The following is a 12,080-nucleotide window of genomic DNA, read 5'->3' as shown; positions in this document are numbered from 1 at the left end:
GGGCGGGATTGTGACTCACCTGGGGGCGCCTGTGCGCTCACCTGGCGCGGGTCCGCTCGCCGGCCGGGGACCACCTCTTGCGAGCATCCTGCGTTGCAGCGGTCGGGGCGGAAAGGGCGCCAGCGCCCCCTCCACTGTGCCCAGGGCCGAGCCGAGTTCGGCGGGACGGGCCCGTCGTAGTGCACCCTTCCTAACGCGTTTAGGTAGGGCTCGACCGACGCCAAGGGACGTGGAGGTGGAGGGGCGCAGGGGGACTCAACGGAGGCTGCAGCCGCAAGGCCCGCTGGGAAGAAGGGCCGTGCGGTGGGATTCCAGGGCCCCCCTCTGGCCTCTGAGATGGGCGGAGTTGGGAGAAAGTTGCTTAGATCCTGGAGTGGGGCCCTCTTCACCCTTCACGCGGCGACAGCCGACAAGTGCAGTGACTTTGAGCAGCTGGCACTGCTTCTTGGAGGTTGGACTCACAGGCGGACCTGAGGAGCCTGGCAGGCCAGGTGGTGCTGCCTCTCGAGGGTGGGCACCCTGGACTGAGCCCCCAGGAAGTGGCTGGACCGGGAGGCGCGGCCCGTCCGGGTCCAGACGCCTGGGAATGCTGCGTAGTCTTCCCTGACTGTGGTCTGGGTCTCCCTGAGGGCCACCTGGCTAGGCTGGCAGGGCTGGGGGACCCAGATGCCCCCTGGGCAGCAGGCCACTTATCTAGCACAGCGTGGGGCACTCTCCCTCCACTTCCTGGCTCCCTGCCTCTCCCCCCTTCTCTGAAACCCTTCAGCTCCTACTTCCTTGAGGGCTGGGCCTCCAGTCTCTGAGCTTGGCACAGCTTGAAATGAAGGTGGTTTTCCCCCAGATCGCCCCCGATTCAACTGCTCTGTTGGATATTGCCGTGCTCACATCCACCCTTCTCTCCATTCTGGGTTCAGGGCTGGGTGAGGGCTCACTGTTGGGGGGCTTAAGGAGATGGAAACCTCAGGGCAGCCCCTCACCTCCCAGGCCTCCTAAGGGGACAGGCATCTGTGTGGCCCCGGCCTCTAGGGTCGGGGCATGGGAAGGATCTCTGCACTGGGTCCCTGTCCTGCTTCAGAGTGTATGGAGTAGTGTGCCTCCCTTGGGTGCCCAGGACAGGCTCAGGGACTTTAACTCTAACCTTTCCCTCTAACCCTGTGTCCTTGGCAGGGACTGTGGGGCTGGGCTGGGGTGAATGCAGCCGGGGCTCCCTGATATCAGAGATAATGTGTTGACTGCCTGGTGTTCGTTTAGCAGGCTGACTGCCTGGATATCTTGGGCAGGGAGCCCGGGTTGTAGAGCTGGGGTGCCAAGTGTATGGGAAGGGGGTCCACTAGGTCTTAGGGTGACCTTGAGCAGCTCTCTTATCCCTTATGCACCTGTTGAAACTTCAGAGCTACCAACTGTGTTCCAGGTGTGCTAAGGCTGGCGCCCCGGGGCTGGCGGAAGACCTTGCCCTTTCAGATCAAGGTGCTGGAGGCCCAGCTGGCTGACTGTTTCTTTCCAGCCCCCTGGTCCTGAGGTGAGGGTGGGGGGTGTCCTGCCTCAGCTCCCTGGCACTTTTCTCAGCCCTTCTCATCATGCTACCCTGAGGGCTGCAGCAGTCTCAGGAGGAAGTTTGTGTTAGTTCAGTAGCCCCTGGCCTCCTGGTATTCAGGCCGCAGATGGCTGGGTGGGACCCGGTGGCCAGCAGCCACCTGGAAAGTCCGGAACTCGTCCTGCGTGGAGCCCACCTCCATGTGGGGCTCCTCTGGAACTATCTTTTCTCGAGGTGCCTCCGTGGGAAGTCAGGGGGCTGGCAGAAGAATCGCTCACCGAGCTCCCCTACCTGCCCTCCCCCAGCTCACCTGCTCTGCGGGGGTGGGGTCAGCCAGCCGCTCTCCCAGTGGGGCAGAGAGAGGTCAGCTTGGAGGAGAGGGAAACCACACTGTCCAAGCACTGTAATATCCATTAACTTTGGAGGGCAGGGCACCTGAGGGGCGGTGCCATCCACCTCGGCTAACTCCAGAGGAAGCTGGAACCCAGAGAAAGGAAGGGACACTCAAGGACACAGGAGGTATGAGGTCTGAGCTGGTGCTGGGGCTGGACTCGCTGCCTTCCGGCCCAGGCACCTCATGGCTGGACCCAACTGCGGGGCTGCCCCCAAAAGCACAGAGAACACCCAGGATGTGTCTGTTCTGTGGGAACCCCAAGAGGGAGGGCTGTGGGGGGCACCATTCGTGGGGTCGGACAGCCGCCCTGGTGTAGGCTGTGCTCAGTCAGTGGACACTCCCAGGAGGGGCCTAATCCACGGTGGAGCCGCAGGCCCCAGGAGACTCAGAGCCAGCCCTAGAGAGGTTGGCGTGACACAGACTGAGTGTCAGGGCACACGTTTAGAGGGGGAGGGGAGGGGAGCCGGGGAGCCACAGAGGTGGAGACCCGAGAGCTGCTCCGAGGATGGGCACAGGGCTGCCAGGGAACCCTGCCTTGTGTGTGCCACTCTGCACGGACACGCGCCCACTGGAGTTCGGGAACCAGCTGCCGCTTTGTCTTCACAGCTGGCTAGGCTTCTGGCCTTTGCTCCCCTCCCCCCAGGGCCACTGGTTGCCACCTCCCTGGGTTGGCAGGGATTTAGGCCCACGTCCGGCTGTGTTTCAGGGCATCATGGGCCTGAACAGGTGGCCAGCCTCCAGACCTGAGGCCCCTCACCTGTCAGGGGGACCTTGGCGGGCTGCACAGGGTGGGGCAAGGGAGGCTCTGAGGAGGTGGAGGGACCCTGCTGGTATTTGGTGCCCAGGGCAGGTGTGAGGCGGGGCTGGGCTCCTGCCCTGCACACTCCCTGCGTCCCTCGGCCTCCATCTCAGCCCCAGACTTGCCGGGGCTGCAGTGTGAGGGGGCTGAGTGAGGCCATGCAGAGGGTGGGGTGGGGGGCAGGCAGGATGCGGCCTGTCCTGCTTCTAAGGTGTGAGGCATTTGGGGTGACATGCGGGGGGACTCTTTCTGGAAGCTGCGGCAGTGAGCGATGAGGGGTGCCTGGTGGGTGGCATGCCGGCGCTCTGGGCACAGTTGGTGGAGAAATGGCTTCAGGGTTGGGGCCCGTGCCCCGGAGAGATGGATGGCGGGGGGTGGACCAGTTCTGTTGGGTGCCTGGGGAGCTGATGGCAGAGGGAAAGAGGCCTGGGCACTTGCCAAGCCAGAGGCGGCAGCCCGGCCCCACAGGGGCGCAGGGGGTGGCGTGGGGTGGCCCCGTGAGGAGGCGGCCCCGCTGACGCCCCGCCTCCTCGCAGACGTCAGGCTGGTGTCGGAGCAGTTCTCCCAGTCCCCGCAGAAGCTGTCCTTCTACAGCTGGTATGGCAGCGCCAGGCTCTTCCACTTCCGCGTGCCCCCCGACACCGTGCTGCTGCGCTGGCTGCTGCACGTGTCCCGCGGCGGCGGCCCCGCGTGCGCCGACATGGACGTCACTGTGTAGGTGCCCGTGCCCCCGCCGGCCACCCGCCCGCCCCGGCTCGCCCGCGGCCGCACCGACGCCCATCCGCTCTCCACCTCCAGGTACTTCCGCTCCGGCGCGCCTCCTGTCATCAACCCTCTGGACACCAGCTTCCCTGCTGACACCTCCGTGCAGCCCTCCTTCTCCATCAAGATGCTGCAGAGCAACGCTTCCGTTAACCTCTCCCACCCAGCGCCCGGGGACTGGTTTGTGGCTGCCCACCTGCCCCCCTCGGCCCAGAAGATTGAGGTGAAGGTAAAGGGGCTGCCTTCCAGCGAGGGGGGCAGGGCCCTCAGTGCATGAGTGCCCAGTCACTTTTCCCGAGGTCCTGCTGCCCTGCTTTCGTCCAGCTCTGCCCCCCCATTCCACATTCCACCCTGGGCTCTCCACTCCTGCCTGCCCCCCACGCCTGGGCTCTCCGGGCCTGCCTGCCCCCCTCCCCCGCCCCGGGCTCTCGGGTCCTTCCCCCCCCCCATGGGCTCTCCGCTCCTGCCTGCCCCCCCACGCCTGGGCTCTCCGCTCTGGCCCTGACCACCCATGTCTGCATTTTCTCCCCTCTCCTGCTTCACTCTCTCCCTAGGGTTTTGTTCCCACCTGTGTCTACATCTTCCAGCCTGACATGCTTGTGCTGCGTGCGGTCGAGGTGCTCACCCTGGAGCCCGACGTGCCCCTTCCACAGACTCTCCTCTCCCACCCCAGCTACCTCAAGTGAGCAGGGCCCTTGGGGAAGGCCGAGCCTCCAGGCTTGGGCGGTCCTGCTGTCCTCAGTGTGTGGGCCTGGGTCTCAGGGCCAGATGCCCAGCCCCCTTTGGCCAACGCCCCGGGTGCGAGTGGCACGGGAGGGTGGTAGGAGCTGCAGCGCCTGAGCAAGACCGTCTCCCCTTGGCCACAGAATCTTCGTCCCCGAGTACACCCAGGAGCTGCGGCTGGAGCTGCAGGGCTGTGTGACCAATGGGAGCCTGGGCTGCCCTGTGCGCCTTACCGTGGGCTCGGCCACCCTGCCCAGAAACTTCCAGAAGGTGCTCACGTGTGTCAGCCCCAGCGGGGCCTGCCAACTGCTGTTGCCCTCGCCACCCTGGGACCGGTGGCTGCAAGTGACAGCCAAGAGCCTCGTGGGGCCTCATGGGTCGGTGGCTTTCAGGGCTGTAGCTGCTCTCACAGGTGGGCTGCGTGGAGAGGGCAGGGTGCGGGTGACTCTGCCCCCTGGCGTCAACCCCGGGCCTTCCCGCGGCTGAGCCCCTCGTCTTCCTGACAGCCTGCAGGCCGTGGACTCTCAGCTTCCAGCACCTCTTGCAGAGCGGCACAAACCGGAGCTGCAATGCCTCCTCCGGCCTGCTGCCCCCAAGCCCTGGCTCTCGCGGCCCGGGTGGGAGCGGCAGGCCGGGCAGCGGGCCCTTCTGCCTCAGGAGCCACCCTGTCATCCGGGAAGACCTGGACGTGGTGTCTGTACGCTTCCGGCCCGCGGACAGGGTCTCGCTGCTGGTGCAGTCAGTGCCCTCAGTGCTGCGGCTGCACCTCAACACGGGCATGGACAGCGGGGGCGCCCTCACCGTCTCCTTGCAGGCCAACCAGGTACCCTTGTCCAGGAGCGCCCCCTCCAGGCCTCGGGCCTGGCCGGGCTGAGGGATGCCGCTCAGGTCTTCCTGCACTGACCTTGGCATGGGCAACAAGATGGCCCTCCCCCCCTCCCCACTGGCGTTGGGGCAGAATAGGAGTTCTTTCTCAGGAGTGGAAGGCCGGTTCTATGGCCTGTGCCTAAGGGCATAACGGAGCTGTGCGTGGGAGCAGGCTGGGTGTCCCCAGGCCCGGAAGGAAGTGTCCTGGCAGGGCCCCGGGCCAGCAGGAGCCACAGAGAATGGTGCTCAGCACCAGGCAGAGGGAGACTCGGGGCAGGCACTCGTGTTGTCTCCCTGGGCAGCTGCCTGCGGCCGGGGCTGACTGCACACGGCCTCCCCTTCCAGACCGCGGGCATCAACAACTCCGTGGTAGTGGCCTGCGTGAACGCTGCCTCACCCTTCCTCAGCTTCAACACATCGCTCAATTGCACGACAGGTATGGGCAGGCGGCATCCGGCCAAGCAACCCGGGCCAGCCCCTCTGGGCACCTCTGATCACACCTTTCCACTTCCCTACAGCCTTCTTCCAGGGCTACCCCCTGTCTCTGAGCGCCTCCTCACGCATGGCCGACCTCGTCATCCCCTACCCCGAGACAGACAACTGGTACCTCTCCCTGCAGCTCGTGTGCCCCGAGAGCCCTGAGTAAGTACCCGTGGGGGCTGCCGGTTGGGCCGGGCACCCGGATCGTTGCATCAGGACCATGCACGGGGCTGCCCAGCCCTGAGTGAGGGAGGGACCAAGCTTCCTACAAGCCACACGGGGTCAGCTGCCCTCTGGGGGTTGTGACGGGGTCCTCTCCTCCATCTGGTCACTCAGCCTGCTGCAGCCCTGGGCCTCGGGACACGGGGAGGGTCCCAGCCCAGGACACAGCCCTGGGAGATTGGGACCCAGGGAAGGGCGATGGGGAAGGGCACCTCGGCCTGGGCACAGTGCACAGCTGCGGGCCTCTAAGGCTTGGTGCCTGGGAGCCTCGAGCCTGGGTTCTCGTGTCCAAGAGCCTGCTGGGAGCAGTGACGGGACTGGTGGGGCTGTCAGCAGCCTTCCTGCGGCTCCTTCCTCACAGGGAGTGTGAGCTGGCCGAGGTCCCCGTGGAGACCGCCTTGAACTTGGTGCCCTGCCTGAACGACTGCGGCCCGTACGGCCAGTGTCTCCTGCTGCGCAGACACAGCTACTTGTACGCAGGCTGCAGCTGCAAGGCAGGTGAGGGCCCGCCGCCAGACACCGTGTTGTTAAGTTTATTCATTTTGGGAGAAAGACAGTGGGGGAGGGGCAGAGAGAGAGAGGGAGGGAGAGAAAATCCCAAGCAGGCTCGGCACTCTCAGGGCCGACGTGGGGCTTGAACTGGCGAACTGTGAGATGATGACTCCAGCCAAAATCAGGAGTCAGTCGATTAACCGACTTAGCCGCCTGGGCGCCCCCGAGTTTTTAAAGTTTATTAATTTAAGTAATCTCTCCACCACGTGGGGCTCAAACTCACAACCTTGAGACCTCAAGAGTTGCATGTTTCTCTGACTGAGCCGGCTGGGCGACCTGCCTCCAGACATTTTTGCTCTTGGCTTCTGAGCCCGGGGCCTTCCTCTGGGAGCCCCCGTCAGCTCTGTGAAGGTGGAGAGTGACTCCGCAGAACACAGCAAATGCCTCCTCCCTATTCCTACCGTGTCTCCTCAATCCCCGCAGGCACAGAGTGGCACACGCAGAGATAGTGCTCTCTCCTGACTTTGGCCTTCTCTGCCCACACCTGCCCCGGCCTGGCCCAGCCTGCTCCGGGGTGAGGAGGGGGCTTCCCCGTAGAGCTCTAGGTGAGAGTAGGCCCCGAGGTTAAGTATGCCCCCTTTCCTGGCCTCAGCCCCCTTGGCGTCACATTGGCCCGCAGGCTGGCGTGGGTGGAGCTGCACGGACAACAGCACGGCCCAGACGGTGGCCCAGCAGAGGGTGGCCACCCTCCTCCTCACCCTCAGCAACCTCATGTTCCTGGCTCCTATTGCCATCTCCGTGCACCGCTTCCTCCTGGTGGAGGCCTCCGTCTATGCCTACACCATGTTCTTCTCCACGGTAGGCGCCTCGCTCCCATGGGCACTCGCGGTGCGGGGCGCTGGCGGGTCTGGGCGGCCTCTCACCACCCTGCTCTGCAGTTCTACCATGCCTGTGACCAGCCCGGGGAGGCGGTGCTCTGCATCCTCAGCTATGACACACTGCAGTACTGTGACTTCCTGGGCTCTGGCGTGTCCATCTGGGTCACCATCCTCTGCATGGCTCGGCTGAAGGCAGCCCTTAAACACGTGAGTGACCCCGGACGCCCGAGCCTGGGCTCTAGGCGGGGAGGGGCCCTGGCATGTAGCGTGTTGAGGAAGAGACCAGAAAGAGGGCTCAGCTCTCAGAAGCTTCTCATCTCTGGGAACGGCCGTTCGCCTGCCTGGAGCCATGAGGGGCTGGCTGCTTGCAGGATGCCATAGCCGGGTGAAGTGAGGCCCGGCCCATCTTGCCCTGAGCCCCATTCAGAGAGGAGGTCTAGAGCCCCGTCCAAGGCCAGACCTCCCTGACAAGCCCCAGCTGTGTCCCTGTAGTCCCTGGTGCTCAGGACACTTTGGGGACTTTTCTGCATCAGCTGGCCCTTGCTGGTAGACACATGCCCTGTGCCTTGTCCAGCCAAGTTTGTGCCTCAGAAACTCACCTGTGGATGGATCAGTGGGAGCGACAGGGCCCAGCCACCCCGGAGCTGGAGGGGCCTCTCCCTTCCAGCCAGCAGGACACAGAGTGCCAGCAGCTTGCAGGGGGTGGGGGACGGCAGGATGACCCGCCCTACCCAGGCCACCTGCTCCTGCTGGACCTAAAAGACTCTGGCTGAGGGTTCGTGTGACCCTGCGGTCACCCCTGTGTCTTCCCCAGGTCCTGTTTCTCCTGGGCACGCTGGTCTTCGCCATGTCCTTGCAGCTGGACCGCAGGGGGGCCTGGAATATGATGGGGCCTTGTCTCTTTGCCTTCGTGGTTATGGTCACCATGTGGGTAAGGAGCTGGGGCAGGTCCTGCCCCGCCCCCCGCCCCAGGTGATTGGGGTTGGAGAATCTGCCTGCCGACTCCTCCTCTGGGGGAAGAGAGCCTGGCCCGCGGTGCTGGCCGTGTTCCTGGGCCCGGGCCTGGGCCTGCGTCCTGCCTGGGGCACCCATGAGGGCCCAGCACGGCTTCGTATTCAAGGCCTAAGCCCGAGACCTGCGAGGTCTGTGTGCCCTTGAGTCCCTCCGAGCAGCCGCACGTGCTGCCGCTGCCCAGACCTGGGTGGGCCCCTGGGAGACGCGGCCGAGGCCGCCTCCGCCGTCACTCACAGGCGTTTCCTGCAGGTGTACCGCTGTGGGCGCCGGCGCCACTGCTACCCCACCTCCTGGCAGCGCTGGGCCTTCTACCTCCTGCCCGGCATCTCCATGGCCGCTGTGGCTGTTGCCATCTACACCTCTATGATGACCAGTGACAACTACTACTACACGCACAGCATCTGGCACATGCTGCTGGCAGGAAGTGCGGCCTTCCTGCTCCCGCCGCGAGAGCAGCACACCGAGCCCTGGGCCTGCTCGCAGAAGCTCATGTGCCGCTATCAGATCTGTAAGAGCCACCGAGAGGAGCTGTACACGGTGACGTGACACGGCCGGCTCGGGGACGCCCATGGCTGTGACGATGACCTCTCTGGCCAGGGGCAGGACCGAAGGAGAAGGACCTGTCCAGACAGATTTCCAGCTGAATAAAACTGCCCCGTGCACCCTTTTGCTTCCTCCTGGGGAGAGGACCACACCTCCCCCCTCCCTTGTGCCTCCCGGGTGCTGGCACCTTTGGTCCGCAGGTCCCTAAGCTGGTGCCTGCAGAGGCCCCTGGGGCCTGGGCTGGCTGGCTGGAGACCACAGGTGCCATACAGGGGCAGGCTCTGTGTTCTTCCGGCACAGAGATGGTTGGAGATGTGGAGAAAGACTCCCCATTGCCCCGTTCCCCTGTGAGGCTGTGACACGAGACCCAAGGGGACAGAGGAGACCTGAGCTCACTCCCACAGGCCTCTCCCCACTGAGCCTAGGAGCTGTGCCCTCCCTACCTCCCTGGCTCCCTGATGCCTGCCTTCCTCAGGCAGGGGGTGATCCCCACTGAGGCAATAGTGTGCAGAGAGGTGTCCATAGTCCCCAGGGAGCTGGTGGGCACTGGGGCTGCCATGAGTGACATGGAGAGGCTGGCGTTTGACTGTCTGGTCCTGCCCTGCCCCTCCCTTTGGGTCTCAGCTTTGGAGCTCAGGCCCTTAAGGACTTCTTGGGGGCCGGGGCGGGTGCTGCTGAGCTGCTCTAGGGTGTGGTACCGCAGGGCACACTTTGCCCCAAGTCCATGTCTTCAGCCTCCCCTGGGGTTCCTGGGACCTTGTCTGGAACTCGGAAGGATGAGTTGCTCCCCGGAGAGGAGGTGATGACCAGGGAGCCCTGCACGGGTCCAACTGTGTGCTTGGGGAGGGGCTTCCCAGAGGCCTGGCTGGGCCTTTCTGCCTCCTCTGAGGGGGAAGCAGGATAAGGGGCGCTTATCCCTGGGCACTTATCCCAGGGAGGGGCACTCCCTGGGCTGGTGCCCAGCCTCTCCCCTAAGACAAAACTGCAGTGGGCTGCTGCTTGACCTCAGGGGTGCCAGGCTTGGCCACAGGAAGCTGAGGAGGGGGCGGCCATGAAGCCCAGCCCATCCTGCCTACTGGCGGTGGGAGAGGGGCGGGGCCTTCCCTTCTTGGTCCTGTCCAGGGTGTGGCCTCCCTGGAGGCTCCCCCCCTCCTTTAACCCTGCACTTGGCCACTAGATAACTCTCTAGGCTTGTAAAGGGGAAACATTTATATATGGTGTGTTGGGGGGTAAAAATTTTTATGAGGACATATTTTTATGTAGCCCTTATTTCGCCGTGATTGGTGAGTTTAATATTCTACAGTGATATTTCAAGGCACGAGAGTTTTTCATTGATTTTCGCTCCCCTTCCGGATGAGAGGGAGTGGGACCTGGGATGGCAAGCTCCGCCCCGCCTCGTCCCGGCTCTTCTAGAGGCAGGAAGGGCCTTATTTGCCGACGGTCCCTTGAGCCGCCGCCGTCACTGAAGGACATTTTGCATGGTCCCTAAAGGCTGGAAGTGAGGGCGGGACCAGGGTAGACGGACGGGTTTTTCAGCCAGTCAGCGACGTATAGTGGGCAAAGCTCTGCGTCACGACTTCCGGTTCCGGTGGGGCGCGGAACTTGGAAAGGTAGCAGTCAGTTAGGGGGGCGAAGCTGCGCGGGTAGGGCCGGGGGTCAGAAGTCTAGAGATCGGCGTCGGGCATCAGGGCGCGCCGGTAATCGGGGTCCAGAGTCAGGAGGTCGGTGTCGGAGGTGGGTGCCGCGCGGGGGGCCTGGATCGGGAGTCAGGGCTCTGGTGTCGGCGGCCGAGTCCGGGATCGCGAGTCCAGCGGCCGGCGTCGGGGGTCGGGGCCGGAGTGCGGCCGGACTGCGAGGTGACGGCGCCCCGCCCCTTGCCCCTGCCAGGCTCGCCGCGATGCCCCTGCACAAGGTCCCGGTCGGCCTATGGAAGCAGCTCCGGCTGCGGGAGGGCATCTGCTCCCGCTTGCCCCGGCACTACCTGCGCTCCCTGGAGCAGGCGCGAACGCCCACCCCTGTGCACTACAGGCCTCACGGGGTTAAGTTCAAGATCAACCCCAAGAACGGGCAGCGGGAGCGTGTGGAGGATGTGCCCATTCCCATTTACTACCCCCCGGAGTCCCAGCTGGGGCTCTGGGGTGGGGAGGGCTGGGTCCTGGGCCATCGATACATCAACAACGACAAGGTAGGCGAGCAGGGTAGGCCGGGGCAGGGGCGGGGGTCGCTTCTCTGGGCTTCGCTGCTCTGGTCTCAGTGCTGTGCTCCAGAGGTGTGCGCGCGCCCGGTCTTCCAGAGTGGTGCAGACTCCGCTCCATTAGAGAAGCACGCTCGGGGCGCCTGGGAGGGGGGTGTCAGTCTGTTAAGCGTCCGACTTCGGCTCAGGTCATGATCTCAAGGTTTGTGCGTTCGAGCCCCTCATCGGGTTCTGTCCTGACAGCTTGGAGGCTGGAGCCTGCTTTGGATTGTGTCTCCCTCTCTCTCTGCCCCTTCCCCACTCTCACTCTGTCAATCCCTCTATCTCTGAAAGATAACAATAAACATTAAAAAAAAAAGCAGTTAAAAAAAAGCATGCTCATTTGTGAAGACACGTTTATGGCAGACATTACTCTGAAACCAGTGAGAAGCAGTAAGTGCAGAGACCCTGGGTGGGTACCAGTTCAAGTGAAAGGAGACTGTGTGTGTGAGAGGAGGTAGTGGGAGGTTCGGTGTTCAGTCACCTGTCAGCTTGACACGTACAGGGCCAGCACTGCCACCTTCTCATTGCGCTTAGAGGGCTGAGAGATGGGCAGTGTGGTGGGAGACACGGAGGGGCTGCTGAGCCCCCTGCGGGGTGGCTCCCAGGCTGGCATCTCCCTTTGCCGTTGGTCCCTGGTTTGGAACGTGATGGCCTGTGAGCCGTGGAGCTATGGTTGTACGTGTGGCACACACACCAGCAGCCCAGGCAGGGTCGGGAGGTGCCAGACTGGCTGAGGAGAAGCTGATCTCCTGGTGGGGGCTGGTCCGGCTGGCTGTGTGTCCGAGTCTCAGGCAGGTGCCCAGATGCAGTGTCTGCTGCTCCCCAGCTCTCAAAGAGGGTGAAGAAGGTGTGGAAACCACAGCTGTTTCAGCGCCAGCTCTACAGTGAGATCCTGGACACGAAGTTCACAGTCACAGTGACCATGCGGACCCTGGACCTTATTGACGAGGCATATGGTTTCGACTTCTACATCCTCAAGGCAGGTGGAGGCTCCTGGCCAGTGAGAGACTCGCTGGGCCACACCTGTGTCTGGCGGAGGGTTCCCCCACCTCCTTGCCTCCTCCCCTGCTGTTGCACCTTCCTCTGCCCTCTGATGGCCGTTGGCCCTCCAGCTGCGGGGGGGGGGGGGGGGGGGG

General features: G+C 64.0%; 2 protein-coding genes and 1 long non-coding RNA gene across 3 annotated transcripts in view; 2 read left to right on the top strand and 1 right to left on the bottom strand.

Annotated features, from left to right (window-relative positions):
- Nucleotides 1-396, bottom strand: part of LOC115298778 — a 5,698-nt gene extending 5,302 nt beyond the window's left edge. The window contains exon 1 of the long non-coding RNA XR_003911854.1: nt 20-396. This is a non-coding gene — a long non-coding RNA (uncharacterized LOC115298778). The remainder of the gene's footprint in view (nt 1-19) is intronic.
- Nucleotides 397-805: 409 nt separating this feature from the next.
- TMEM8A (transmembrane protein 8A) lies at nt 806-9,960 on the top strand. Its single transcript, XM_029947879.1, has 13 exons — nt 806-920; nt 3,264-3,441; nt 3,526-3,718; nt 4,044-4,171; nt 4,356-4,624; nt 4,719-5,035; nt 5,425-5,515; nt 5,598-5,721; nt 6,143-6,279; nt 6,953-7,131; nt 7,212-7,358; nt 7,966-8,082; nt 8,415-9,960. The coding sequence occupies exons 1-13, from the start codon at nt 821-823 to the stop codon at nt 8,709-8,711; spliced, it is 2,277 nt and encodes a 758-aa protein (XP_029803739.1). The 5' UTR covers nt 806-820; the 3' UTR covers nt 8,712-9,960.
- Nucleotides 9,961-10,055: 95 nt separating this feature from the next.
- The window catches only part of MRPL28 (mitochondrial ribosomal protein L28), a 3,672-nt gene continuing 1,647 nt past the window's right edge, over nt 10,056-12,080 (top strand). The window contains exons 1-3 of the mRNA XM_029947880.1: nt 10,056-10,318; nt 10,596-10,893; nt 11,771-11,953. Coding sequence (XP_029803740.1) covers nt 10,606-10,893; nt 11,771-11,953 — 471 coding nt within the window. The 5' untranslated portion in view covers nt 10,056-10,318; nt 10,596-10,605. The remainder of the gene's footprint in view (nt 10,319-10,595; nt 10,894-11,770; nt 11,954-12,080) is intronic.

The sequence above is a fragment of the Suricata suricatta genome, chromosome 8, assembly GCF_006229205.1.
Source record: "Suricata suricatta isolate VVHF042 chromosome 8, meerkat_22Aug2017_6uvM2_HiC, whole genome shotgun sequence".
NCBI lineage: Eukaryota > Metazoa > Chordata > Mammalia > Carnivora > Herpestidae > Suricata > Suricata suricatta.
Note: the sequence above shows the minus strand (reverse complement) of the source record. Positions and strands in the feature narration are given on the sequence as shown.

Excerpts from the sequence above, each read along its gene's own strand:
- TMEM8A (XM_029947879.1), top strand. The coding sequence starts at position 821 with ATGAAGGTGGTTTTCCCCCAGATCGCCCCCGATTCAACTGCTCTGTTG. Across the intron at positions 3,442-3,525 it reads GCCGACATGGACGTCACTGT|GTACTTCCGCTCCGGCGCGC; the intron begins GTAGGTGCCCGT and ends CTCCACCTCCAG. Across the intron at positions 5,722-6,142 it reads GTGTGCCCCGAGAGCCCTGA|GGAGTGTGAGCTGGCCGAGG; the intron begins GTAAGTACCCGT and ends CCTTCCTCACAG.